The sequence below is a fragment of the Chiroxiphia lanceolata genome, chromosome 18, assembly GCF_009829145.1.
Source record: "Chiroxiphia lanceolata isolate bChiLan1 chromosome 18, bChiLan1.pri, whole genome shotgun sequence".
NCBI lineage: Eukaryota > Metazoa > Chordata > Aves > Passeriformes > Pipridae > Chiroxiphia > Chiroxiphia lanceolata.
In genome coordinates, this window is record NC_045654.1 from 151134 (window position 1) to 178884 (window position 27751).

The 27751-nt window shown below is 62.1% G+C and overlaps 2 protein-coding genes and 1 long non-coding RNA gene across 5 annotated transcripts; 1 reads left to right on the plus strand and 2 right to left on the minus strand.

Annotated features, from left to right (window-relative positions):
- Positions 1 to 21806, plus strand: SMTN (smoothelin). Of its 3 annotated transcripts, XM_032705549.1 has the most exons (21): positions 5 to 157; positions 4696 to 4856; positions 5099 to 5192; positions 5286 to 5364; positions 5459 to 5745; positions 7394 to 7496; positions 7702 to 7919; positions 8046 to 8109; positions 9317 to 9415; positions 11346 to 11449; positions 13550 to 13666; positions 14673 to 14831; positions 14923 to 14998; positions 15265 to 15429; positions 15989 to 16051; positions 16202 to 16265; positions 16571 to 16741; positions 16844 to 16967; positions 17039 to 17190; positions 18485 to 18658; positions 20884 to 21806. In XM_032705549.1, the coding sequence occupies exons 1-20, from the start codon at positions 107 to 109 to the stop codon at positions 18627 to 18629; spliced, it is 2496 nt and encodes an 831-aa protein (XP_032561440.1). In that variant the 5' UTR covers positions 5 to 106; the 3' UTR covers positions 18630 to 18658; positions 20884 to 21806. The 3 variants fall into 3 exon arrangements, with proteins under 3 accessions (XP_032561439.1, XP_032561441.1, XP_032561440.1); XM_032705548.1 differs by lacking the exon at positions 18485 to 18658 and having other exon boundaries at positions 1 to 157; XM_032705550.1 differs by lacking the exons at positions 13550 to 13666; positions 18485 to 18658 and having other exon boundaries at positions 2 to 157.
- On the minus strand, positions 13360 to 27675 carry LOC116795679. Its single transcript, XR_004360126.1, has 3 exons — positions 27381 to 27675; positions 13873 to 13878; positions 13360 to 13372 (listed from the first exon to the last, which is right to left on the minus strand). It is a non-coding gene; the product is annotated as an uncharacterized LOC116795679 (long non-coding RNA).
- Positions 22422 to 24107, minus strand: SELENOM (selenoprotein M). The gene is made up of 5 exons (XM_032705552.1): positions 23978 to 24107; positions 23860 to 23895; positions 23742 to 23776; positions 23222 to 23300; positions 22422 to 23132 (listed from the first exon to the last, which is right to left on the minus strand). The coding sequence occupies exons 1-5, from the start codon at positions 24104 to 24106 to the stop codon at positions 22920 to 22922; spliced, it is 492 nt and encodes a 163-aa protein (XP_032561443.1). The 5' UTR covers position 24107; the 3' UTR covers positions 22422 to 22919.
- Positions 27676 to 27751: the final 76 nt, after the last annotated feature.

Here is a 27751-nt window from a genome sequence, read left to right on the forward strand (position 1 = left end):
CGGGAGCGCAGCCGAGCCAAGCGCGGGGCCGCGCTGCCCCGGACGCCCTTTGTTGTCTCGGTCGCCGCTGAGCCCCGGCCGCAGCAGCGCGGGCCTGGCGGGCGGGATGTCTCAGGAGAGCCTTCTCGGGATGGACGAGGGAGCGCTGCGGAAGCTGGTGAGTCCCGCGGCGGGAGGGCCAGGGCACGGTTCGCGCTCGCGGCGGCTCTGGGGGCCGATCGGTGCGTGCCTGGGGGTACCTCGGCTCCCTGAGCCCCCCGGGCCGGGGTAGGCTGTCCCAGGCGCGGGCAGAGCGGGACCGGGCGGGCCGTGGGTCTGCCGCTCGGCCGGGGCATTCCGGAGCCCGTGTCTGGGAGCGACTGTAAGCGGGGGGCGTCCCGGGCGGCAGCACCCGGAGGGGCCCGCTCTGGCTCGGGCCGGCGTCCGAACCCAAGTGAGCTCCAGCACGAGCCCTCGCACTGCCCCGGTGACTCTGGCCCCACCGCTCTCGCCGCGCTTGGCTCTTTGCTCGCACCGCGCCTGGGCGTACCGCCTATCCCGGCTCCATCTCCTCGGCTGGCGGATCCCGGGAAACCGTTCCCTGCTGCTGGCTAGGTTCCTTGCTCCCCGCTCTCCCGGTGCGGGCTCCTGCTCTGCCCGAGGCTGGCGCGGTGCCAGGTGCACCTCCCGGGCTCTGCCCGCATGGCCGGGCATCCCATCCCCTCCTGCGCGGCGGCTGCTAGAGCACCGGTCGGGCACTGCCCCGGGAGCCAGAGCCGGAGCCGGAGCAGGGCCCTGCTGCGGGCGATGGGCTATGGGGGAGGAGGGCCCGCGTGTCCCGAAGGCGGAACTCAGGGTTCTGGGCTGCGACCTGCTCAGCCGGGGCTAGTGTCCCGGGAAGCCCCTACAACCTCCTGGCCGGCTTCGGGGACCCCCAGGGATCCCCGGCCCGGGGCTGGGCTGTGCTAGCTGCCCTGGAGGCTGAGCCGGGGTGGCCCGGGCCAGCGCTGGGGAATGGTCACGGCAGGAAACTGAGTCAGCCAGGAAGGCCAGTCTGCGGGAACAGGAAAGAGTTGGGATGCCGGCGGGAAGGGGGAGCTGTGCCGTAGGTCGGCACGGGGGCTGCCCCCGGCCGAGCCTCCTGCTGTGCCACCCTCAGACAGCTCTGGGTGACGACAGGTAAACCTACCCATGGCTCGTGGACTCAGGAGCCCACTGCTCCTCGTGGGATGATGTTGGGGTCGACAGATCACCCCTCCGGAGGTGTGGGGATGGGTGGTTTGGGTTTCTCCCCATCCTGCCGATGCTGCAGCTCTGCCATGTCCCAGCTGGGGTCTCCGGGCTGAAATGGAGCCCCAGGAGTGGTAATGGGTGTCAGGTCTCTGGCCAGCCTAGAGAGGTGCAGCAAGCATTGCTTCTCTCAGGGCTTTTTCTTTGACCCACTGGGCCTTTGCCTTCTGAGACTACCCTGCTCGTGACCCAGGTCTCCCTGTGCTGTGTGGCACAGTCTGGGGAAAGCCTGCTCTGGGCTGACATGAGGCAGGGAAGGAATTTTTTTTTTCTGATTATGTTTTTGGCTCCACTCAGCTGGAAGAGGATTAGTCCATATAAGGGAAAACTGCCTTTCCCACCGCTTTCTCCCTGCTCCTCTGCTCTCACAAGCCCTCCACTCTGCCTTGCTTTCCTCCTTTCTCCCAGCAAGTGACACCTTGGCAGCAACATCTGATGTCCCCAGGGATACTGAAAGAAGGAGGATAGGGGACATGAGCCAATCCCTGCAGCCCCCTCAGGGCTGGGGAGCTGGGGAGCCTTTGCCTCCCAACTCCTGCCGTAGGCATCCACATGGGTCCCTCTCCAGCTGCCCACTTGTACCCCACACCCAGGGAAGCCAGTTGGGATCAACCCATGGGGCAACATAAAAGTGACTAAGGGCTTGGAGGAGCCTGGGGAGGGAGCTGTGGAGGATGGCGTGTGTGCTGCTGCAGGGTGGCCCTTAGGTGGATGTCTGGAAACAGGGGGTTGTTTGAGCGCTCGGGCCTGTGCTGACCTCCAGGCTGTGGGCTGCTGACCTTGGGCTGGGGAATACTCCCCTCTCCCAGCCCCTCCAAATCTCAGTCTGGTTAGTTAGTGTGGATGCAAAGCCCCTTGGAGGCAGAAGCAGGGCAGGCTTGAGCTATGAAGGTCACTGCCATGAGGACCCCTTCTTACACCCAGCAGCCTTTGGCAAAGGCTTCAGTGACCCCGAGGAGCACTGCATCCCTGCCACATCTGTTACCCAGTGTCCTTTCTGCTTTCCTCTGCCCAGAGGCAGCCACACTCCCCATGGCTCCTTCCAAGGGTGACAGTGAACCTTGGGGCTGCAGAAGGTGCTCAGTGTGGCCAGCTACTGTCCCTAGAGAGGTTTCCCTGTGGCCAGGCTTCAGCTTCCCAAGTGCTGTGTGCTCAGGCACTCCAGAGAGCAGGGCTAATGGCAGCCCTCCTGGAAGAGATGCCTGCTGTGCCAGGGCTCTGAGTGCCACTGTTTTGGGTGCCAGTGGGGAAGCAGCCCATGGGTGCCATGCCAGTGCCCTTTCACAGAGCCGCTCTGTGTGCTGAGGTGGGTGTTTGCTCAGAACCATTAATTTGCTGGTGGCTGGGCAGGGCCTGTGGGGCCCTGGCATGTGCCGATCCCTGAGCTGGCAGGACTGGGCCCCTTGGTCCCTTCCCAGCCTTGTGGTTTCTGGCATGCTTTCCCCTGCCACGGAGCTACCAAAGCTACTCATTTGCCTCATCCCAGCTCCCTGCTGACATGGCACAAGGCATTTTCTCCTGCCCTGCTACCATTTGTCCCATGGACAGAAGCCTCATCCTTGCCCTGGAGCTCTGCCTCTGGTGCCTTGTTTGGAACTGGACATGGTTCCACCACTTCCTAGCCCATTGATGCTGCCCCATGCGAGGAGAGCTGAGCTTCCCGGCTGGCCAGGGTGGCCACCATTGCTGTTGGACAAGCTGGGGAGAGGCTGTGTCTCAGTGCCTTTGTCCTGGCAGTAGTGTGCCTGCTGCAGCAGCCATCCAGGACAGATGGGAAATGAGAGGCCCATGAGGATGGAGGGGCTGGTTTCCTCTCCGACAACCCCCTGCCCTGGTGGCGCAGTGGCTCCTGTTCTTCCCAGCCCTTGTGCTGGTGGAGATGCCTGCTCTGGACAAGAGCCCAGGGGGCTGCAGGCTCCAGCTGGAAGGGATGGCACTGCCAGCTGGCATGGCGGGGGCTGCTGGAGTGGGAGGGAGGGAGCAACCTTGGTCCAGGCAGCTCCCCCAGAGATTATGTGTGTTTTCAGCATTGGTCTGCCCTGGGAGTTGATGGTTCCAGCCACCGGCATCTTACCAGCTGGGAAAGGATAATGCTCCCGGCTGGGCCTTGATGGGTTGGAGTACTACAGTTTTGGCTGCTGCTGGGGTGGCACATGGCATCTCTGTGCCTGTTCTGTGGCTGCTGGCTTCATTAGGATAAGAATACCCTCCCTGGTGCCCAGCCTCTGAGCAGGGAGGGCAAAGGCCCATGGCTTCTCAGGGGCTCTGCAGGGGGGTCTGTGTACAGGCGGTGGTTTGGGGCCCTCCGTGTGGCTCAGCTTGGGTCCAACTGAGGGACCAACCCTGGATCCCTGCTGCAGCAGAACCTGGAGAGCCCGGATGGGTGGCCTGTTAGTGGCCTGTGGGACAGGAAGGGAGGGGACTGACGCTCTTGTCCTGTGGCATAGCCGTGGCTGCTCCCAGCGTGCTGAGGCTTGATGCTGACAGCAGCTGCTATGGGTCATGGGGTTTATTTTTCATGAGTTCCATGGGAAATCACCTCCCAGGTTCCCAGCATCGGGTCAGTGGGAGGATAGCAAGGCCTGGCTGGCTTTTCCCTGCAGATCTGGCTGCCTTCTGCCCCTTCAACATCATGATGGGGGCTATGCACGGCCTCCTGAAAGCACTGGGGCTGGTAGCAGGGCTGGACTGAAAGAGGAAGAACAACACTGGGTGCCAGGTCCTGGCCTTGGGTGGGCTAAGGAGCACCCGGAGCACCTGTGAGATGTTCATTGGGGGCATCTGAAGGGGAGTTGTGGCCCTGCTTCCCACACATAGAGGACTGGACTTTGATTTAGGACAGATCCCACTTATGAGTTTGGCTCCAAGAGCCACCCCTAGCCATCCTCTAGCACTGAATGAGGATGGGGAGGGCTGCAGGGGGCTAGGAGGAGCCCTTGGTGGAGTGCTGGGACCCTCTCAACCAACACCTCCTGGGGACCATGGGGATGGGAGGAAAACAGGCTCTGCTGTCCCTCAGCTGCTGAAGGGGCTGGCATGAATGGGAGAGCTCATTCCAGAGCTGATGGCACTGGGAGGAGGCAGAGCTGCAGGACACCAACCCTTGGGGGCTGCAGGGACCACTGGTGGGTGTTCATTTCACTTGCCCATCTCTTTGCCCCTCACATGCTGGAGGTCTCGGTGCCACCCTGGCAGCCCCTCCTCGCCACGGCTGATCCCAGCATCCTGCCCCGGGGGGGCCATGCCCGCTCCCCACAGGGCCTGGCAGTGTTGGGCAGCATGCACTGGGTACGTGGGCACCATGGACAGACAGCTCCTTTGTCTGGAGCGTGGGCAGCCCATGGCAGCATGGCAGAGGGTGGCACCAGGGCTGAGAAAGGGGCTCAGTGGTCAGAGCCAGTGCTGAGCCCTGCCCTGTGCATGCAGCTCGAGGCCACGCTGGACCTGGCTGAGCGGCGCCGCATCCGTTCGGCGATCCGGGAGCTGCAGCGGCAGGAGCTGGAGCGGGACGAGGAGGCGCTGGCATCCAAGCGCTTCCGCCCAGAGCGCGGCAGCCACAGACAGGACGACAAGGAGAACTGGCCACGGTGAGTCCAGTGGGGAGCCGGGGTCACCCACTGCCTCTGCCCTGGGAGACGGGGGCTGCGGTGCCTGGCCTCACTGTGGCTGGCACGGATTTGGGTGAGCTTGAAGGTGGGAGCAGCCTGGCTCCAAGCAGCTTGGCACATGTTGGGGCCCATTGCCTGGATCTGCCAGCTGCCCATGAGGGGACTTTTCTCCCAAGTGCCCACGCCAGCTTCTGTCTGGCTGCCACTCTTGCCCTGCTCAGGTCTCAGCACCTGGAGGAGGAGCAGCAGGCAGCCCTGGCCGCCTTGTCTCAGGAGCTTGAAGCAATCACCAGCGTGGAGGAGCTGACAAAACTGGTGAGTGACCATGTGCTGGGGCAGACTGCATGCCAGGATGGACCCTGCGCTGGGGCTGACCCTGCCTTTCTCACGGGTCCTTCCCTCTTGCAGCTGCGGGCAGCGGGTGAGTATGAGGAGCGCAAGGTGATCCGAGCTGCCATCCGTAAGCTGCGGGCTGAGGAGATCGAAGGTGAAGCACTATTCCCATGTTCTGGGGTGGCTACTCTGGAGAGCCTGGGACGTGGGGCAGCTCCTTCCTGAACAGTACCTTTGCTCCCATCCAGCTGCGACACTGGCTGGGAATGTGCAGAGCAGCCGGAGGGATGGCAACGAGCCCCGCACTGTGCCTGGGGATGCGAAAAGTATCCAGAGGGACAATGCTGAAACACCAGCCCTTACTGGGAGTGGGGAAAGCCTTGGTGAGGGCAGCACCAAGCCCCTGGGCACAGCCAGGAGAGGGGAGAGCAGCCGTCAGGACGATGCAGAACTGCCGGCACTGGCTGAGCTAGAGGAGAGTGGGCACAGGGGGGCTGCTGAGCAGCCCCCTGCCCAGGAGCCCGAAGTTTCAGCGGTGAGTGTGTACGGTGCTATGGGGGACAGGACCTTGCTGAAGACCTTGCCCTTCCCTGGGGCTCCTGTGTGTCCGGAGCACAGAGCCCCAGGTAAGCTGTGCTTACCCGCCCAAGGAAACTGTGGCAGGTGGGCCTGGGGTCTCAGGGGAGAGGGAGGACATGGCTGAGCTATGCCAGCATGACTCCAGCAGTGGTGAGCTGGAGCTGGGGCCTCAGGCCTGGGTGCCCCTTTGCTTCTGCCAAGGATGCAGCCTGGCAGGGTTCTGGGGGCCCCTTGGTACACGTGGTACACCCCTCCCTGCTCTGGCTCTTGGGGACAAGGCTCTTTGGAGGCAACAGCCTCTCTCGTGGCAGCTGCCTGCAGCAGTCTCCCTGCACAGCTAGAAACATTGAGCTCCCATCCTGTGATGACTGTTCCCGCCATCCATCGAGGTGCCAGGGCTCATTCTGCAGTGAAGTTGGGGGCTTTCTGGATGGGGAAAGGATGAGTTGGTAGGCAGGGCTGGAGGGAATGGGCACAGGCAGCGGTTTTCAGTGCAGCAGAGGTGACTCCCGCAGGGACTGCGTGGTGGTAGGAGATCCCTGCACCCAACCTTGTGGGGGTTGCCCTTTGAGGGCGAGGGTGGGAAGGGAAGAAGCAGTGGGTATAACTGCAGCCAGGGAGCAAGGCATGAGTTCCGCCATCTGCCTCCATCTAACCCTGCTTCCCCCTCCACCTGCCCCAGAGCCATAGCAGGAGGCTGCAGAGGGTATGTGGCCCTGTGCCACCTTTCAGCACTGTCTGCCTCCCCATCTGGAGGTGCTGGCACACTACCCCCAGTCCTGGCTGTGCTGGGACATCTCTGAACAGCTGGCAGGGCTGTCTCACTCTGTCCAGCTGATAACTCCAAATCCAAGGCCATTTCCATCCCTGGGCTTGGGACCTGGTTCCCCTGAGGGTATGGTCCTACGCCCCTACCCTGGAGTCATGGCAAGGGAAGCCCACAGTGCTGCTAGAGGCACTGGCACAGCCAGGACTGGCACCCTGTTCCCTGGCTGACACCAGGACACCCTGGCCCTGCTCACATGTGTTTCAGGGACACACTTGTCACCTGTGTGTGGACCTATGCCCAGAGCATTCCATCATTTGCCAAGCAGAGCTGCAGGTGCCATGGGCAGAGACAGGGTAATGTGAAACTGGGTGCTCCCTGGATCATGAAGCCCTGGAGTGCCTGGGCTGAGGGCATGGGGCAGGAGCTGTCTTCTCCCAACTGCTGGCATCCACAGTGATTAGGCTGGTGTGCTTGGGGCAGCTGCCACAGAGGGACCCAGGTGCCAGCTCGTTGCTCTGTGCCCTGGTGCTGATCAACCTCCAGAGGAATACCAGGAGCCTCAAAGGTGCACAGGGTTTGGGGCCCTGCTTCAGTAGACACAGTGTCCCTGCCCACTGGAGGCAGCAGCATGTGGGGACACTTGTTCCTCTGCCAGCCTCCTGCACTGGACCCCTGTGCAGGGACTGGCTTGTCCATCCCCAGCAACATGCAGGCAGGGACCTGGATGGCATGGGAAGAGGCCACAGCTTGCATGTTCCTGGCTGAGTGGCAGGGATGGGACACAGTCAGGGACTGGAGCGGGGCTGGTTCTGCTCTCACCTCCTGCTCTCCCCAGGACCATGAACGAGAGGACATGGTGGAGCAGGAGCATGTCCCAGCCAGGATGCAGGAGCTGTGCAGCCAGCAGGCGGGAGACCCCCAGAAACCCAGTGTCCAGGGTGAGTCCCCAGAGATGCCCATGGCAAAGCCCTGTCTGGGTGCATGCCTGAGGCCAGAGCTGTGCCTGCCAGCTACAGAACAGTGGAGGGCACATCTCCCAAATGGTGGGCAGGGGAGCCAGGTGCCTGGAGGGACTGCAGGAGCAGGGATGCACTGCAGGCAGCTTCAGGCTTCTCTGAGCAGAGCCTCTTTTTTCACTCACAGAAGTGGTGTCGGAGACCCTTGTGCTTCTGGAGCTGCAGCCGGCCCCAGAGCCCAATCCAGAGCCTGAGGATGGTGTTGAGGAGCTGGAGCAGGGCCAGCCCCAGAGGCAGCAACAGGCAGCCTGGAAGGCAGGGAGCCTGGACAGCCCAGCCAGTGCTGCAGAGCCCAGCAGGAGGCAAAGCCCTAGAGGGGAGCAGCCACCTGGTGCTGCCAGCCAGGTACAGAAATGGTAGCAGCTGCCTCTGTCCTCCTTGCCCAGGGCTGCTGGTCTGTGTGCGAAGGCAGCTTAATAGGGGGACTGCATGCAACCCTCAGCTGAGCGCTCTGCCCCTCTCCTCCCACAGCTCCATGTTGGGGTGCGCTGCCAGGCACTGGGGCCAGATGGGAGACACGGGAGGCCACCAGTGGGTAAGTGCAGCCTTTGAGAGGGATGGGGAGGAGACATGAGGGCTGTGGCCCTCTGCCAGGGGGGCAGTGCTGCCCCAGAGCCCCCCACCCCCTGCTCCCCTGCCCTGCAGCATGCACATCCCAGGCAGCCTTGGCAATGTGACTCCAGCCCACGCATGCTGGAGCAGGAATGTGAGTGCAGGACATGGCCAGGCCAAGGGCCACCCCTCGGCTGATTCTGCCCAGCCAAGTGGTGGTAGTGCCCACTCTGGCCAGGGAGCTGGGTTCCAGGCGTGCTGTTTACCAGGCCCCCTCTCTGGCAAGGTGGCCACAGGGCCATGAAAGGGAATCGGTGCAGCAGCAAACCCCGGCCTTTTGCATTCCTTGTCCCAATAAGGCTGAGAGCAATGCGTAGCTGGCTCTGACCACCCCCTCCCTCACCCGGGCATAGCACCCTCCGGGGCCTCCCCGCAGCCCTGGGGGATTCCAGTGGCCAGCAGCTGCCCTCTTCCTACTGCTGGGAAAACCATCCCCATGGCTGTGCCAGGAGGAAACAGAAAACCCAAAAAGCAGTTCTCTGCTCCCAGGGTCAGGGTTTCCTCTTGGAGCTGCCCTTGCAGGCAGAGATCCCCTCCCTCTGAGGCTCCCCTGGGGACTGCTGGCTCCTGGGAAGGCAGAAACCCTGGGAAGATGCTGGGCTGCAACATGGCACAGCCCAGGGTGCAGGGAAGTGTGCAGGACCTTCCCCTCCTTGCATCACAGGGGACTCAAACCTGGGTTCTGAGGAGAGGCTGAGCTCACCTCCCACCCCCAGCTCCATGGGCATCACTGACTCCAGCCCCAGAGCAGAACCCTGCCTGCACCCTCGAAGGCTGAGCCACCCAGCTCCCTCACCCTCCCCTCCAGAGACAATGCTAGGGCCTGGCAGGGATAGGGGTCATCCCGACCTTTTGGTACAGACCTCAGGTACCCCCCACTGCCTTGCTGGGCACAGATCCTGCCGTCCTCTGCAGTGTAGTTTGGCGCTACAGGGCAGAGCCCATGCCTGGCATGTGGGGCAGCCTACAGGTGCTGGCAGATTTTGGCACTACGCACTGGGGAGTATGGCATGAAGGGGAGGGGGACTCCAGGGTGCTGTACTGTGGGGATGGCAGCAGCACCCTGTGCTGTGCTCACTCTCTACTCTCTTTGTCCTGTTCCTTGCCTATCTGTGCTGTCTCTTCCCAAGTGCCAGTGTCCACCCAGGATCTAGTAGGGACCCCAGCTCGCCTGAACACTCACCAGTGGGAGCAGGTGTCCTCCTCCTTGTGCCCAGCTGGCCCCACGGGTAAGATCTCAGTGGTGCCTGCCTCTGTTCTCTGCTTCCTGCTGGCAGGAGATTCCTGGCGGAGCCTTGGCAGACATGGAACTCCAAAGTACCGGGACGCTGCAGGATGCTGCTGGCCACCCACTTGCTCTTTTGCTCCCTGCCCAGCATCCCTCCTTCCCTCCCTCCCATCCGTGTTTGCAAGCACCTGGCCCTGGCAGGAGCGGGGAGAGGGGGCAGAGACTTTGAGGGGCTGCAGCCATCTCGGGGGGTGATGCATGTGTAGTGGGGTCTCTTTGGGGCAGTAATGCATCTTGTGGGCACTGTGGACAGCTGCATGCATGGTCGGACACCCCAGGGGCGTTGTGCATCACGTGGGCAAGCTGGGGGGCTGCATGCACGGTGTGGCACCCTGGGGTGGGGGCAGCATGCTTCTTGTCGGCATGCCGGGGGCTGCATGCACGGTGTGACACCCTGGGGTGGGGGCAGCATGCATCGCAGCAGGCACCGCAGGATGGGGGGGCAGCGTGCATCGCAGGGGGCACCCCGGAGGGCTGCATGCACTGTGCGGGACCAAGCAGGGGTCGCAGTCCCGGTGGGGTCACCCGTGGGCGGCTGCAGCCCGCTGACCCCGCGCCCATCCCCGCAGCGCCACGCTCCGCCGGACCCCCGCCGCCCGCCGCCGCCGGCTCGGTGCGGGAGCGCGCGCAGCGGTTTGGGCCGGCGGGGGCGGGCGGCGCGGGGGGGGCGGGCCGGGACCGGGGCCGGGGCCGCCCAATGGCAGCGGGGGCCCCGCACGGCCCCGCCGGCGCCCGCTCAAAACGCGCGGGGCAGCGGCGGCGCAGAGCAGCGCCCGGCTCCGCGCCCCGCCGGCCGCCGCCTCGACGCCATGAAGACCTTCTTCACCATCGAGATCAAGGATGGGCGTGTGCAGCCCCTCGCGCCCCGCATCACGACCGCCCCCAGCAGCCAGCGGGCAGGTGGGCACTGATGGGGTATGGGGCGAGCAGGACAGGTCAAGTGGGCAGCTGGCATGTGCCGGGAGGCTAGACGCTGTAGGAGTGATGGACATGGTGGGTGTCACTCAGGGAGGTGGGACTGGGAAAGTCTGTCAGGAAAGTGGGTACTACAGTGGAATGGGTGCCAGCAGGGCCATAAGCACTGTGGGACCATGCTCCCGATGGAACTATGTGCACAGCTTGGCAGTGGTGCAGGTGGGTGCCAGTGGACAGCCAGGCACTGAAGGATGGTGGGCACTAATGGGCAGGTGAAGGCACAGGTGGAGGCAGGCGGGCAGTGCTAGGCCAGGCTGGTGCTGATGGGCAGCAGCAGCTGCTGACAGCCCAGAGGCTGAATACGGGTGTTGCCAGAAGATCAGAGCTTGCCTGGCAGCTGTCACCCCTTGGCAGGCACACTCGCCTGCTCAGGGCATCTCAGTCCAGAGAGACCACCTGGTCCTGCAGCCTGTCCCCAGCCCTACTGTCCCGATATGTCTGTGCTCGGGCTCATTCCCAAATCCCTGCCCTACCCCCACAGCCCTGCCCCATCCTCTGTCCCCACTGAACTGCTGGCTCAGGGGAGCCCACGCTGTCCTGTGTTGTCCTGTTCCACTGCTGTGCTGTGTTGCTCTAGCCCTGCCCCAACCCTGCTGCCTGCAGACGTGGCTGACTTGGGATGCTCCTGTGGCCATCCAGGGGGTCTTGGATCCAGCTGGAGCACTGTGGAAAGTGCCCTTCCTTGGGAGGAGGATAAGCCAGGGTGATGAGGGGGGCCTTGCTTTCCCATCCCTTGCCTGTCCCCAGAGCCCTTTCCCTGTGCCAGAGCTTGGTGCTTGCTGTCAGGGCAGGATGCGTGGGGGCAGTGGGGCTGCCCAGCTGGAGCCAATCCCCAGCCATGGAGCTGAGCCTGCCAGGCTGGGGCAGACCCCACATGCTTCTTCCTCCCCTTCCAGAGGTGACCCTGGGGCTGCGGAGCACCCCCATCCGCATCACCACCATTCCCAGCAGTGTCAGCAGTATCTGCAACATCAGCAGTGTCAGCAGCAATGTCACCAAGGTAAGTGCCCAGGGGGCCTTGGTGCTGCGGGGCCATGTTCCACCTGGGCATCACCTGACAGCTCTGGGGCTTGGGGTGGGGACCAGGGACCAGCAGGGTGGCAGCATGTTCTGGGGCCTCCGGCTGATTTTGATTGGTGCTTTTGTTTTGGTTTGGTTGGGGTTTTTTTTTCCATCAAGAGACTCTTGGCTTTGTGTGTGGTTGCACAGCCCCACATGAGTCTCCTGCACTCTGGACTGTGCCGCCATGTACCCACAGTTGGGGAGGGGGAGCGAAGTGAGCTGGGAGTCTTTTTTGGATCTCCGTCTGTTTTAAACACCTTTAAGGGTGGCAGCAACTCAGGGAAAAACCCACTGCCGCCCACTCCTGGTTTTCCTCCTGAGGATGGACCTTGGCCGTGGCACTGGGGAGCCTGCCTTGGGGTGGGGCTCCCTGAAGACCTCTAACCTACCCTGGAGCTGTGAGCTGGGGTCTTGCTTGCTCCCGCTCCGCAATCCTGAGTGGAGAGTGGCGTGGCAGTCCCAGCCCACCTGGCCCAGGAGGGATTCTTGGGTGTGACTAGAAAAAAACCTGAAAAAACAACCAGTTTTTTCAGTGTTTTGGGGGGAGAGTGGGCTGCAGCCACTCTGGGGCTGGGTGCACACAGGAGGCAGCCGTGCGTGCAGCCCTTCAAGTGCTTTTGTCTGCTCCTGCCCATCTAGGGTAATGTGAGGCACCCACGCGCCGCCTTGGCAGGAGCTGAGATGTCAAACACAGCTCTGCCTCACTCATGGCCCCGCGCGTGCCTGGCTGCCTCTGCGGGAACAGCGCTGCCAGTGGCCCATGGTACTGCCAGTGGCCTATGGCACGCTGGTGGCTGTGGCACTACCGGCCCACCCCATCCTCAGCTTAGTCCTCCTCAGCATGAGGCAGGCAGTGCCCACAACCTGGCAGGGTTGCCCTCAGGTGCTGCCCACACCTGCCGGCAGGTCCTACCTGTGGGCAGCTCACTGCCTGCAGCAGGGTCACTTCCCCCTGCTAATGCGCTTGGGCGGACTTGGCCTGAGCACCTGTCAGCTCTCATTAAGGTATTAGTGGGGCTGCCTGGAGGGGTGGGGGGCCTGAGACCCATCAGCTGCTTGGCGGGAGATGCAGCCACCAGGTGTGCTCCCAGTGGGCAGAGAGAAGGAGGAGGAGGAGGAGAAGGCAGCAGTGCTGGCAGCCCTGCCAGGTAGGGCTCGGTTGGAGGGACCAGCGGGCTGCAGGGACCTGGGGACAGTAGCCACTGCAATGTGTCTTCTCGCTGGTGGGGTGCTGCCTATGCCCATCATGCAGGGACCCCCCGTGGCGCAGGCATTAGGCAGCATGGGGGTATGGAGACCTCTAAAAATCCTGGCTGTGGCTGAGGCCCTTGCACCAGTGCCAGTCTGGGGTGGGAGGTGTCGGTGTGCTGTGAGTGATGCTGGCTCAAAGTGGGAGGGCACTCGGACAAAAGGGCACAGCAGTGGTTGGCCCTGTCACTCATCCAGCACAGCAGTGGTTGGGACTGGTTCCCCCTGCTGTGTCCCACAGCCTCCAGGCTGGTATCTGGCCCTGGCAGCCACCAGGGCAGGGGGGCCACTTGCAGAGCTCCCTTTGCCAAGCCACCTGGTCCCAAAGCCGGACACACTGCCAAGTGTGTCGCCTGGCTCAGCACCCCTGTGCGGGACCCCTGGCTGCTGGGACCAGAATAGCCCATGGGCAGGGAGTGGGCTGGCCTCCAGCTGGGGGGGGGTGCCTTGCGCCCCTATAAAGGGCAACAGACAGTTGAGCGAGGCTCACTGCAGTGCCTGCACCGCTACCATGCTGGGGGTCAGCTTGGAGGGGCTGGCACAGGCCGGGACGGCCAAGCTGGCTGAGCTGCGTCGGGAACTGGCAGCGTTCCGGGGGGTGGCAGAGGGGCAGCTGCAGTGGGCGCTGCAGTGGGTACAGGCGTTGGTGCAGGCACTGCAGACACTGGAGCAGGAGCACCTGGAGCTGCGGGCAGAGCTGGGGCGCCTGGGCCGCTGCCTCGACCTGCTGGCACCAGGGCTGCAGGAGCCCCCTGGGGAGGACATCAGCACCCTCTTTCTGGAAGCACAGGACCCTTGCGCCCACTTTGAGGGCACCGAGGAGCCCAGCGGCCCTGTGGCCCATCCACCCACTTTCTCCAGCACGCGCCAACAATCGACCCTGCACCTCTCCCGGACCAACAGCAGCGTGAGTGTGGGCAGCCCTGCCCCACGGCAAGGGGTGGGAGGGGGCACCGGCCCCTGGGGCTCCTAGGGGTGTCTGGAGCCCAGGCACGAGATGGAACTGTGGCTGCGGTGCACAGGGACACGGCACCATGAGGATCTACCACTCCTAGGGCTCACTGTGGCACGGCTGCAGTGCCTGCATTGCTGGCGTGCTGGGCGGGAGGCCACAGGCAGCTGTCCTGCCCCTGCTGCAGTGCCTGGCACAGGTGGTGGCATGGGTGCATGTGGCCAGTGTCAGCTCCTGCCGATGGCTTTGCCATGGGCCAGGTGCCGGGCTGCAGGATGCAGGATTGAGCCAGGTGTTTGCACGTCTGCTCCAGGCCAATTCCAGCATCCCTGCCGCCTCTGTGCCCTATTCCGGGCCTGGCCCTCTGCCTGCTGTGCATTGCTGGGGGGTCAGGCTGAAAGGGACTTGGCGTCCTGGCTGTGTTCAGGCAGGGGCCCAGCTGGCCTGGATCCTGGCAGGGATACAGGGGAGCTCTTGATCTCTTGCACAAGCTCTTCTCTCCACTAAGTCCTTTAATTCCATGGAAATCCCTTGTGCTGCTAACAGCACGCACTGGCCTTGCCAGCACCTTGCCTGCTGCTGGGCACCAGGCACTGCCCAGCCTGTAGCCTCAGGCAGCCCCTGCCTGCTTGGGGGCCTGGCCACCTCCTGACAGGGAAGAGGGAGTATCTGGAGATATTTTGGCAGCCAGACTGGGAGGAGATCAGGGACTGCTGGGCCCTCCAGGGGCAGTGAGTGCCACAGGGGGATGGCGTGACGCCCTGCCTGCCTTGGGCACTGCAGATGCCTGCGGTGTCCCACCAGCTGAGAGCTCTTATGCCACATGTGGCACATCCTCTCCAGAGTCCTCACCGCCTGTGGCACTGAGCAGGTGTTAGGGTGGTGGGGGCCTGGACCCTGAGCAGCAGTAGTGAGGTGGCTGAGCTAGCAGGGGCTCAGCTGCACCGTGCTGTCCTTGCAGATGGAGCCGGAGGTGGTGGAGCAGCCCCAGGTTCTGAGGCTGGAGCCAGAGCTGCCCAACGGCATGGAGAAGGTGCAAGTGAGGGAGGTAGAGAGAAGGAGCAAGCTGAATGTCGAGGAGCTGAGCAGGATTGAGGATGAGGATGTTCTGGATAAGATGGTACCTCTGCCTCTGGCTTGGGCTCCTGGGGGAAAGTAAAGGGACCCCAAGCTGATGGCAAAGGAGTGATGTTGACCTCTCCCTCCTGCAGCTGGATCGGACAACAGACTTTGAGGAGCGACGGCTGATCCGAAATGCCATGCGGGAGCTGCGCCAGCGCAAGCGAGGTACTTAGGGAACAGTGACTCCCACTAGGATTGGAGCAGTGGCGGAGGCAGTGTGGAATGCTAGAGTGGGGCTGTCCAGCCACAGGGAAGCTGGAGGCTGCGTGCTGGGTCCTCTCTTGCCCCCCAGGCTGTGCCAGGCTGAAGACATCATACTTCCCATGAGCCAGTTGTGGGACAACAGCAGCCATAGGACCTCTGGTGTGGTGTGGATTGTGTCCACCACCCTGCCTCTCACTGCTGATGGTGTCTCCCACCTCTGTTTGCAGACCAGCGGGAGAAGGAGCGAGACCAGCGGCTGCAGGAGGCTAGGAGCCAGGCTATGGCAGGAAGAGCTGGCCACGCCACCGAGACCACCACCACGCAGAGCACTCAGTCAGCTGACGGCTCAGCGCGCAGCACCGTCACCAAGACTGAGCGTCTCGTCCAGTCTAGTACGGGCCAGGCTGGGGGGCAGTGGGCTCACTGACCAGTGTGCTGGCCCTTCAGTGGCCATGCAGAGTCCTTCCCAGTGCTCTGCCACCACAGCTCCTCGGCTACTCGCTGTTTGTCCTGGGTCTGGCCTGACTGTTCGGGGAGCAACACTGTAGTGCAGGGCTGAGTTTCTGGCTTGCTCAGAGCTTGCCTGGGGATCATTAATGGATCTGCTCTGGTGACGTTCCACCTGATCCCCACTCTCTTGGGGTAGCAGGGCCTTGTCTACGTCTTCGGCCTGTCTCCTGTCCCCTACACCCCGGTTCTCCCAGTCCCTAGGTGGCTCAAGCCAAGTGGCTGCAGGGGTTGAGGGATGCCCCAGCTCTCTGCTGCTTTGCACTGTCCTCTTTGCTCTGCCTGGGGGGCACATGCCCTCTGTCCTCCCTCTGCCTGCCATGCCTCTACCACCTGGGACTTCTACCCATTGCACTGCATGGGTGTGAGGGTGCTTGACAGCAGTGGGTGCCTGTGAGTGCTGCTGCTCCCAGCCCAGCTGTTCCTGTTGCCTTGTCTCTGCAGGTGATGGCACCAAGACCTCCCGTACCACAACCATGGAGTCAAGTTATGTGAAGAGATCGGACAGTAAGAGCTTTCCCTGCCCTTTCCCTGCAGCATTGTCAGAGTATAACCCTGGGGCATCACTGCCGCTGAGTCATCACTGCCCTGGGGCAGGCCAAGTCCCATCTGCCTCAGCTCCTGCCCAGGGCCTTTTTTCTTCCTCTCTCTCTGCAGGTGGCAACAGCACATTTGTTCAAACCAAATCATCCTACAGCTCCTCGTCCAAGAAGACCGGCAGGTGAGTGGTGGTGTCTGCGGGGACAGGCACATATGGTCTCTGTCACTCATCTGCTTGCAGTGTCCCTGTGCGAGGGTGTCCCCAAAGCCTCCTGGTCCTTGGGGTATACTCACTATGTTCAGAGGTCCTCATGGGTCCTTCCATGGGCACAAAGATGTCTGCCAGCTGGGGACCTTAAGCCACTCTCTTCTGTCCTAGGGACATGGAGGATTCTGAAGTGCCATGGCTGGCAATGGGCTGAGGCCACTGCTTGCTCTTCCCTGGGCCACCTGGAGCCCCTTTCACATTGTTCGTCTCTCTCCCAGCGTCTTCGACCGTGAAGATGAGAGTGCCTCGAGGCAGAGCAGCCTGGCTGCACTGGAGCGGCGTCAGGCAGAGAAGAAGAAGGAGCTAATGAAGGCTCAGAGCCTGCCCAAGACCTCAACCTCACAGGCACGCAAGGCCATGATGGAGAAGCTGCAGAAGGAAGGCGGGAGGTGAGGCTGGGCCTGGGGCAGGCTGGCTGGGACAGTGAACACTGTGCAGATAACACCCCACAGCTAACACCCATGGATAACACCCCGTGTCTCCTGCCATAGCTCACCAAACCCCGCAGCATCACAGACCAGTGTGCAGCGCTCCTCCAGCTTTGGCGTGCCCAATGCCAGCAGTATCAAGCAGATGTTGCTGGACTGGTGCAGAGCCAAGACCCGGGGCTACGAGGTGGGTGCCACCTCCTCTTCCTATCCCAGGGCCGGTCACTCTGTCCCTTAGTAACTCTCTTGCCTTCTCAGCATGTGGACATCCAGAACTTCTCGTCCAGCTGGAGTGATGGCATGGCCTTCTGTGCCTTGGTCCACAACTTCTTCCCTGATGCGTTTGACTACAGTAAGCTGACACCCCAGAACCGCCGCCACAACTTTGAGGTGGCCTTCTCTTCTGCAGAGTATGTACCTCTCATGCCATCATATGAGCTTGGGGTGGCTTGGGGCAGCCTCTTCTGCTCGCTGCTGGGGCAAGGGGGGACACACGGGGGTGATGGTGCTGGAGGTGGGTGCCCATATGTGTCGCTCCCCCCATGTCATGCAACAAGGTTGGGTGCTGGGTGGGAAAGCAGCAGCTACCTGGGCAGAGTCAGGAGAGGCCAGTGCAACCCAGTCTTGTATGGTGAGAGGGTGGGCGTGGTGGTCTGGGTTCCCAAGCACAGGGCAAGGCAGCAGATCCCAAGCCCACCTGGCTGCAGGCAGTACATCCCATCCCAAGGTACCAGGTTTGGGACTGCAGCCTGTGGGTAGCGGGGTTTGCCCGTGCCAGGTACCTCCTTTCACAGTCATAGGGGCTCAAACACCGTTGCAGCTTCTCTAGTCTCCTCCCTTCCCCTTTTGCTTCTGATTTTCCTGGGTGCTGAGAGATGGGAGTGCGCCCAGCTGGAGGGCTGGCAGCCAGCCCCTCTCTCCTTCCTTCTGTCTCTCTCCCACCCTTCCACTCCTCTCCTTCAGTACCCTGCCCGGGGGCAGGGCCAGGGGTGGGGGTCCCATTCGGCTGGTGTCCGGGGCCATGGGGTGAGCTGGGGGCTCCCATGAGCTCCCTGGGTGCCGTGGTGCTGTTTGGTGGAGCAAGAAGGGAGCTGCGGGCCTGGCTCTTGGCGCTCCTGGTAATGGATTTTTTGCCTTAATTGGGGAACCAGTGCACGGACTTGAGAGAGCCATCATCTCTCCGGCCTGGAAGCCAGGTGGCCTCTCGTCCTTCCTCCTCCAGCTCTTGTGAGCGTCCTCTCCTGAGCTTCCTGCACCAGGGCTGTGCTGCGTGGTTCCAAGCGGAGCTGGGCAGGAGGGCTGGGCTTGCCCCGCCATCCTCCCAACAGGTCTATATAGGAGCTATATAGAGCGTCGCTCCACTCTGGAACCCGCTCCCCGAGCACCTGGCGCACCAGAACACCTCACTCCTCCTCTTCCTCCTCCTCTGTCTGTCCTTCCCTCTGAACCTCACGCCTCTCCACGCTGCTCACCTGCTGCCCCTCCCCCCTCCCCTTGCTTGTGCTCTCCAGTCTCACTGAATGGCCTTGGCACGGGGTGCCCGGAGCCTTCCTGCCCCTGCATCGTGCACCCCCGGAGCATGCCAGAGCAGAGCAGCTTCTGGGGGGATGGGAACTGCACTGATCTGTGTCTCTTGTTTTCTCTTCCTCCCCTCCCTGACTGGGCTGTGGTCACTGGCTTGCCCCTCTCTCTCCCTGCACCCAGGAAGCACGCGGACTGTCCACAGTTGCTGGACGTGGAGGACATGGTCCGGATGCGCGAGCCAGATTGGAAGTGTGTGTACACATACATTCAGGAATTCTATCGCTGCCTGGTCCAGAAGGGGCTGGTAAAAACCAAAAAGTCGTAGCCCATTGTCACCCCCCCCAAGGACCAATGGTGAGAACCTTCCCCTCCAAGTATCTGCCTGTGCCCCACCACCACCGGGGCTCGGCTGGGAAGCAGCTGCTGCAGCTGGGGACAAGGCTGGGGGATGCCAGTGGGCAAGGGGCAAGTCCCGGTGGTGCCAGGCAGGGCCCCACTGCAGCCAGGAGATGGGCAGAGGCAGCTGGCAGAAGGGCAGAGGCAGACTGTCCTTGGGCCTTCTGGAATAGCACCCATGGGGGTTTGGGCAGTGGGGACTGTCATGCTATAGGGATCTTGACTCTCCAGCTCTGTGGATGGCAATAGTGAGTACAGATCCCTCCCCCTGGCTGACCCTGATCCAAGGATGAGCTGCTGGGGACTCCACTCTGTGCTCTGAGTGGCGCTGCCTGAATGTGGGTGACCCCCCCCCGGGCTGCTGCAGCATTACTGCTTGCACTTGCTGCCTCCTTTCCCTCCCCAGTGTGCATATGCCCAGCCCCGAGGTGCTGCCTGCTCATATATGGGCAGGAGCAGGAGTCTGGAAAGTGTGACTCAAGGCTCAGGTCCTGCCTTATCCTCCAGTGTTTGTGCCTGTCTCGGAGCATCCTGTCTGGTGCTAGAGCCATGGCTCCCCGGCTCTGCACAGCACTGGCACACCGGAGCCCAAACAATGGCTTTATAAGGGCAGAGCTGCTCCCTATGTGCTGCCATTACTCCGCCATCACCCCCGGAGCCATGCAGGGGCTTTTCCAAGGCCCTGAGTGGGGCCCCCCATCCCCACGGTGGCCGAATCATGAGGTGGGGCTGGTGCCAGCGAGGTTGTGGGCTCAGAGCAAAGGCACCGTGGGAAGGCTGGGACTGTGGGGGCTGGGGTGGGGATCTCCTGGGCCCTAGTGCTCCCCAGGGGCTGGCAGCAGCTGGGGGTCTGTCCTCAGAGAGAGGAGGAGGGAGGGGGAGGGGCTGTTCTGGAAGGTCAAGGCACACCGTGGGGCTACAGCAGGGGGAGGGGGGGACAGAGATGAGGGTGTTGTGGTGGTGGGTGGCAGCATGGGATTTGGACCCTCCTTGTGCATCCTGTCCTTGCAGCAGAGCCCTGCTGGAGGGTGGCCCAGGGCCGGAGCAGCTGAGCCAGCCATGGCAGCAACAGGGGCTGCCAGTTCATGCCAGCTCAGCCCCCAGTGCTGGCACAGCCCTTTCCCCAGCAGCAGCAGCAGCCAGGGTGCTCCAGCACCATCAGTTCCCATAAGGGGACAATGCCTGGCAGGGATGCAGGGGCCTGGGCAGGGCCAGGATGGGGGTTGCAGCAGTGGCAGGGTTGCTTCTCTGCTCCCCACCCCCCTCCCGCACCTACTCCCCCAGTAGAAAGACTAGAGGATGGAGGTGGCTAGATCACCTCCATGCCCTGCCTGGTTGTCATAGTGACCCATAATCGTGTTGTCAACGGCCCTGAGCACCCAGGGAGCCCCAGTTTGGGGACAAAGCGGCCCAGGGAGCTGGATGGGTGGTGAGGACAGGGTGGGCACCCCAGCAGAGGAGCAATGGTAGAGCCCTGAGGCTGTGGGGATTGGGGCACAGCCATGGCTGATCTGCCATGCCCCCCCGAGGCTGGTAGCTGCTGGAGCAGGGTCCTGCACGGACCCCTACACCATGCTGGAGCTGGGAGAGGAGGCAGTAGGCACAGACCAGGTTGAACTCACTGAAGCAGGGCAGTGCCCACCCCAATAGTGCTGGGCCTGGGGCAGGCAGGCCTGAGCTCTAGTTTGGGGCAAAGCTGGGAGCCAGGCTGGCAGGAGGCAGAGGAGCAGGGCCAGGGCTTGAAGCAGGAGTGAGGGGCAGCTTGTGACCGAGATCCGCCCCCCATCCCTGCTTTCCCTGGAGCAGCCGGTGGGCCTTGAGGCTTCAGAGATATGTGCAGGCAAGCAGGGCTCTCCCTAGGGGGCACCAGCAGCCGCTGGAGGAGAGGGGTGGGCACAGCCTGAGCAGGGCGTGACTACCACCACCAAGAGCTGGGGCAGAGAGCACCGGGGGGCAAGGGGTGCAGGCAGGTGGACAAACCCCCCCAGGACAGGCAGCCTCCAGGGCAGGCAACACATAATCTTCCCAGCGCCAAGAGCGGCAGGACCGGGGGTACCAGAGGGCAGGCAGGAGCCACGTGGGGCTGAGGGCAGCAGTGCCCAATGCCAGCAGGCCCTGGGCAGTGTGGGGTTCCATCCCAGCCCCCACGCAGGGCAGCTTGCCTGAGGGTTTCACCTCTGCAGGACGCTGGTGGACTGCGTGCCGCTGGTGGAGGTCGAAGACATGATGATCATGGGGAAGAAGCCAGACGCCAAGTGCGTCTTCACCTACGTGCAGTCCCTCTACAACCACCTGCGTCGCCACGAGTTGCGCATGCGGCAGAAAGAGTGCTAGAGCCTGCCCTGCCCACCCCCCCACCGTCCTTGCTGCCAGGGCTGCCAGTGGGCAGGGGAGCTGCCTGCCCCAGGAGGGTCTGGCAGGGCCACAGGTCTGGCACGGGGGACAGGGGGAACTCTGACACCCAGGCAGTCCCATGCCTCTACCTTGCCAGAGCTGCCTCTGCCCCGGCCAGCTGCAGGCTGACCCCATGAGCAGGACCAGGCAGGCACTGCTGGGGATGCCCCTGGCTTGGCTTGCCCCCTGCGCTCCAGCCTGTTAAGTTATTTGTTCTCCAGGAATTGTGTACCCTGCGGGCAGCACTCCTGTGTCCCTGGGTGGCACAGCTGCACCCTCAGGCCTGGGGCACAGTGTGGGTCAGTGGCTGAGCAGGACCGTGTAACCCAGCCAGGCATCCCACAGGCAGCACCTGTCAGTGGTTCCCTTGGCTCCCTGTGAGGAAGCCCCTCTGCCCACCGCAGGCCCTGCTTGGTGTCACCTCCCTGGGGACAGCTCCACAGCTGTGCCGACACCCTGCTTCCCACCTTCACGTGCACCTGGGGCACTTCTGCACTAGGGGCTGCAGCACCTGTGGGCTGGGGAGCGGGCAGGGGTGAGAGGTCCCAGGAGAGCACAAGGCTGAAGGAGCGAGCCAGGATGGCAGCCCCTTCTCCCCTCTCCTGCTCAGGGCACCACGCGCTCAGCGCCACTCGCCCCTCCGTCACGTCTCTACACCTGTAATGACACGTGTACCAACACCAGCCAGACAATAAAGGTTTACCTAGGGTGATGCCTCCGTTTCAGGTCCTTGTACCAGTGGCACAGCGCGTACTGCAGTGCCTTATGAGCACTGGCAGTCTGGCCACTCCTGGCCTCTCTGCCTGCAGCCCCACTGCTTGCCCAGCCTGGAGGGACACATGGTACTCCTCTACTCATTGATAATGTCTGGAGCTGAGGGGCACCTTCAGTGCCCCACCCTGACCAGTGCTGTTGGTTTGCTGTGTGCCCTCCCTGCCCCCTATCACCCTCAGGCCTGGCTGTGCCCTGCTTCCTTCCCTGGCTCAGGACCAGATGTCTCCACTGGGCTAGCACAGCCATGGGGCTACAGCTCAACACTGCAGGACCAGCTCATGGGCTCGTGCCCGTCCCCCTGTGCCCTGTGAGAGCAGCTCTTCTCAAGCCGTGGTGCCCACCTTCATCCTTCCATTGTGCTGGGGTGGGGGGGTGGCACAGGAACAGCACAGTTTGTTCACAGGTTGGTTTGTGGCTCACCAGCAGTGGCTGTGATCCTGCCATCCTCTCCTGCCTCTGAGCAGCTCTGGGGCACCCAGCTCCCCTTGGCACAGAGCAGTGCAGGATGCACACCACCAAGCCTCCCCTGAAAAGATGACACAGTGCAGCCAACTGTATATAAAGGCTTTACTGGGTGCTGGATACAAGATAACCCTACTGGGGGGTAAAGCCCTCTCCCTGGGGCAGCTCTCCCACCTTTGGGACTCAGCACATCTACCCTTAGCACCTGTCGCTTTCTGCTGAGGGTTTCATCCTGTCCCATGCAGGTAGGATACTGCTGCCCAGTTGCCGGGAGCAGCTAAACCTCCGGGCACAGCAAGGGAGTGCAAGGAATGCTGTTCCTCCCAACTGGCCAGGGATAACAGGCTGCAGGCATGGGAAGGCAACGACCACCACATGGGACCCTTGGGATGCCCACAGTGCCCAGGAAGCCCCTGCTCAAAGTTTGAGCTACCCAGGGCATCCTTGGGGCAGAGGCTACACAGCACCAACCAAGAGCTGGGGGGGCAGCTCTGCCACTCCACAGCACTATCCCCAGCTGCTTGTAACACCCTCGTTCCCTGTGCTGTGGACTGGCTGCAGGACCCTGTCCCAAGTGCGGCACTCCTCACTAGAGGTCTGGGTGTTCTCCCTCGTCACGTTTGAGTGGGGTCTTGATGCCAGTGGTGGATGCTTGGGGGGGTGGCAGTGTGGGCAGAGGCTTGGCAGGGGCAAACTGGAACTCCTCAGGCACGGGGGCATCAGGCGTCTCCTTGCGGTAGAAGCCTAGCTCCTGCACCAGCCGGTTGATCTCCTCCCGGGTCATGTCACTCAGGGGGATTCTCTGCACCCAGACAGGGGCTGCAGCCTGGCATCCACAGAGCACTGACCACCCCAGGCCCTGCAGCCGTGGGTGCCACGCTGCCCACTCACCTTGAGCTCCTCGTACCGGTGGCTGAGGAGCACGAGCTCAGGGTCAGCACCGGGCAGGTGTTTCATCTCCAGGTTATGGCTGGATGATGTGTCAAGGAGCAGACAGCACTGGGCAGGACCATGCAGCCCCTGTCCCATCACATCCCATTCCATCCTCCAACACATCCCACTTCTGCCCATTCTATACTGTCCTCCATCCCTTCCGTCACATCGCATTTTCTCCCATCCCATCCTTCATTGTATCCCATCCCTTTCTGTCCTATATGTCATATCACCCCATCCTCCATATCCTCCTATCCTGCCCTGACCCATCCCATCCCCCAACCATCCCGTCCTCCACTCTTCACCCAGCCCCATCCTCCATTTGATTCTTCCCTCAGCCCGTCCCATCTTCCATCCCATCCCTTCACACCCTGTCCCCTCGCATCCTGCCCCGCCCCTGTCCCATCCCGTCCCATCCCGTCCCATCCCATCCTGTGCACTCTTGCAGGGCCCCAGCGCTGGCGCCGCCGCCGGGTACTAGAGCGGGATGTCCTGGGTGACGAACGCCTTCACCTGCGGAGAGCGGCCGGCCCGGCCCGGCCCGGCTCAGCGGGGGGCGGCCCCGGCTCCCCGCGCCCCCCGGCCCCCCTACGTACCTCCCTGAGGCGGTTCAGCCGTCACCCGCCGCAGGTCTGAGGAAACGGACACCCCGTCAGGCACCCGGCGGGCACCGGCTCATCTCCGGCCCTCCCCGCGCGCCCTGCCCGCGCTCACCTCCACCTTGCCCCGGGCCAGGTCCCGCAGCGCGGCCCCGCGGAGCTGGGGGAGCTCCGAGCAGCGCCCCGCCGCCAGCGCCGCCGCCAGCAGCACCCACAGCCCCGGCCCCGGCAGCACCGCCCGCATCGCCCCCACCGCCGCCACGTCCGCCCGGCCCGGGCGCGCTCACGGCACCGCGCCTGCGCGGCGGCGCACGCACCGTGCACACGCGCGCACCACCACCGCAGACACCCGTGCACACGGACACCACGCAAGCGCACGGCACACGCTGAAACACCGAGAGACTCGGGCAGGGGGCGTGCGGGCACACACAGATGTGCACGCTCACACAGCTGCACGCGCACGCATGCACGGGTGTGTGCCCACAGCTCTGCGCAGCTATACGCAGTCTGTACAGAAGCACACAGATACAGACAGACACACACACATTCCCTACGTTCCCTCCAGCCACTCTCAGCTGTGCCTGTGTCCGGACACATCAGCACACACAGCAGTGCACAGAAACACACCAGCACCGGCAGTCACATGTGCAATGGTGTGTGCACACACCATTATATGTACACCCAGCTGTATGGACACACACAAATGAGACACATGCAGCTCTGCATGTGCAAGCCATCATGTACCCCTGCATGCACACACCCACCCCACACACACTCTCCACACTGCAGCTGCACACAAACACCCTCAACACAGGCACGTGCTGGACACAGGTCCCGGGGTCTTGGACTGACTGAGGCTGGAGGCAGCTCTAGGGTCTCTGTGGTCCCACACCCTGCTCAGGCAGGGCCACCTGGAGCCAGGGGCCCAGGACAGTGTCCAGGTCACTTTTGCGAATGTCCAAGGATGGAGACTGCACAGGTCTCTAGGCAACCTGGGCCAGGAAAAAAGTGTTTCCTGATGTGCAGAGGGACACTCCTGTACTCCAGTTTGTGCCCATAGCCTCTGATGCTGCAACTGGGCATCACTGGGAAGAGCCAGGCTTCGTCCTCTGTGCTTTCCTTTGGATATTTATATACATGGATGCCCCTGAGCTTCCTGTGCTCCAGGATGTACAGTCGCAGCACTCGCAGCTCCTCCTTGTATTAAAGATGCTCAAGCCCATCCTCCTTGGGGCTCTTCGCTGGGGTCCCTCCAGCAAGTCCATGTCTCTTGGACTTGCTCCTCAGAGCCCTACACTGGACAGAGCACTCCAGGGGTGGTTTCACAGTCACCTCTGTGACCTCCTGTGACCTGCTGACAAACACCTCGATGCAGCCCAGGATATCATTCACCTGCTTTGCCCTGAGGACACACTAAGCTTATGGACAATGTGGTGTCCCCCAGCCCCCCCTGCTGCAGAGCTGCCTTCCAGTTGGGTGGCCCGCAGCATATCCCGGTGCTGGGGTTGTTCCTCCCCAGGGGCAGAACTCTGTACGTTCCCTGGTTGAACCTCAGGAGATTCCTGCCAGCCCACTTCTCCAACCTCTCCAGGTCCCTCTGGATGGACACATGACCCCCTGGTTTGTTAGCCACTCCTCACAGTTTGCTGTCACCTGCACATTTGCTGTCCTATCATCCAGGGGATGAGGATGTTAAACAGGCCAGGGCCCAGCACAGACCCCTGGGGACCCTGTGAGTGACCGGCCTCCCATGAGACTGTGCGTCGCTCACCACCACCCCTGGATCCAGCCTTCCTGCCTCGACCTCTACTTATCCAGCCTGTACACCAACAGCTTCCCTAGGAGGACCAGATGGGAGGCAGTGCCCAAGGCCTCCCTGCAGTGCAGGTGGACACTGTCCCCTGCTGTCTGTGTCTGCTGGCTGCTTGCTTTATCACGGGAGGGGATCAGGTGGCCAAGCAGAACCTCCCCTTGGTCAAGCCAATCTGACCCCCTCAACAAGTTGTTGTTTATGTGTCCAGCAATGGTTTCCAGGACTTGCTGCTCTGTCACCTTCCCAGAATGGAGGTAAGGCAGATCAGTCTTGGGTCCCTGGATCCCCCTTTACACCCCTCCAGAAGCCAGCAGTGACATTGGCTCTCCTTGATCCTGTCCCAGTTGTCACTATTGATCACAGTGCTTCTGTGATGGCAGGAACCACCTCCACCACAACTCCCTTGATGCTTGTGAGTCAACCCCGCAGGGACCCAGGGACCTTGTCCTCTCCCACCAGGATCCTCCTCTACCTCACTCCATACTTCACCAGGATTCTCCTCCTCCTCAAGCTCCAGCCTTCCCTGGGTGCTGGCAAGTACAAGCTGAGGGCAAGACGTATCACCTGGTCCCCCATTCCCTCTAGACACGCGCACACACACACACGTGCATGTGTATGCATCCCAAGCACAGGTGTTCATACCTGCCTATGCTGCACTGGAGCACTATGCCGATTTAAAAGTAAACTGGTGTGAGAAATGAACGCAACTCAAGAGAGATTACAAATCAGAGTTATAATTTACTAAAAAGATTACAATAAATACAACAATAGAGAGAAAAACTGGTTTTAACTCACAAAAGCAGATGTATAACCCCACACCCTGGGACAAGAACAGAACGGTGTTTGTCAACCCCTGTGCTGAGCACCACGTGGCCCCCCTGGGTGCAAAGTAAAAGAAAACCTGTTGGTCCGGATGATGATCGCAGTTCTGTCCAAGTTCTGGTCCTCCTCTGGATCTGGTGAGTGGTACCAGAAGTCCCAAAACCCGAAGTTTATATATGCTCAAATTCAGGTGGGAATGCCCAGTACCTCCACCAGGGCAGGGAGCTTCACAATGGGTGATTTAACTCTGTGAGTCATGGGATATTTTTGGAGTCTTTGATGGTCTGGGTGTGGCAGCTGCCTATTATGCCAGTCCAATGTGGTCCATTAGCAGAGATGACCCCTCAGGCTGGGGGTGAAGGTGTTAATGCCTTTCCGAAGGGGAGTTATCACAGCTGAGTCATTGGTGTGCAAATAAAAGAACACTCCCCTGTCTCTCAAGGTTTGTTTAACATCCAGCTTGTAGCCTGAGGTGTCAGGTGTGCCCTGGGCAGCTGCTGCAAACAATCCATTTATTACCAGTCCATCAGAAGGGTGTCGAATACAGTTTTGATTATATCCACATAGTGATAAACTTGTCCCAGTCCCTGTAAATAGGACAAGCACAGGGACACTGCTGTGCACAGGCAGAGCAGCGCCCACTCACAGAGGCACACACAGACACAGCCAGACAGCTGCACACACAGCTTCACACACACAGCCATGCAAGGCCATACACACACAGCCACCCACATAGCTGCACACACTCACAGCTGCCCAAGGGTGTGCATGGACCCAACATCACAAACACTCCACAGCAAACCACAGACACACCCGGCACATGCTGACACAACAGCCACAGTGGTGAGCACAGCTGCACACACAATAATGCACTAAGGCAGACAGGCAGGCAGGGGCAAGGGCAGGTGTGCGAGGACAGGTGTGTACTTGCAATGGCTGTTGTGCATGCGCAAAGGATGTGTGTACGTGTGTACGTGCAGGACTGCAGTACACGAGCGAGGTTAGTCGTCCACGTGCAAAGACAGTTGTGCACACACAAAGACAGGTGTGCAGGGACAGGTGTGCAGATGTAAGGACAGGTGAGCAGGGACGGGTGTGCAGGTGTAAGGACAGGCTGGCGGGGGCAGGGGGGGGGGGGCGTCTCGGGCCGTCACGTGGGCAGGGCGGTGCGGCAGGTGCGAGCGAGGCGGGGTTGCTCCTGCGCCTTTAAGGCGCCGCGCAGGTGGCGGGCGTTGACGTCATGGTGTGGTGACG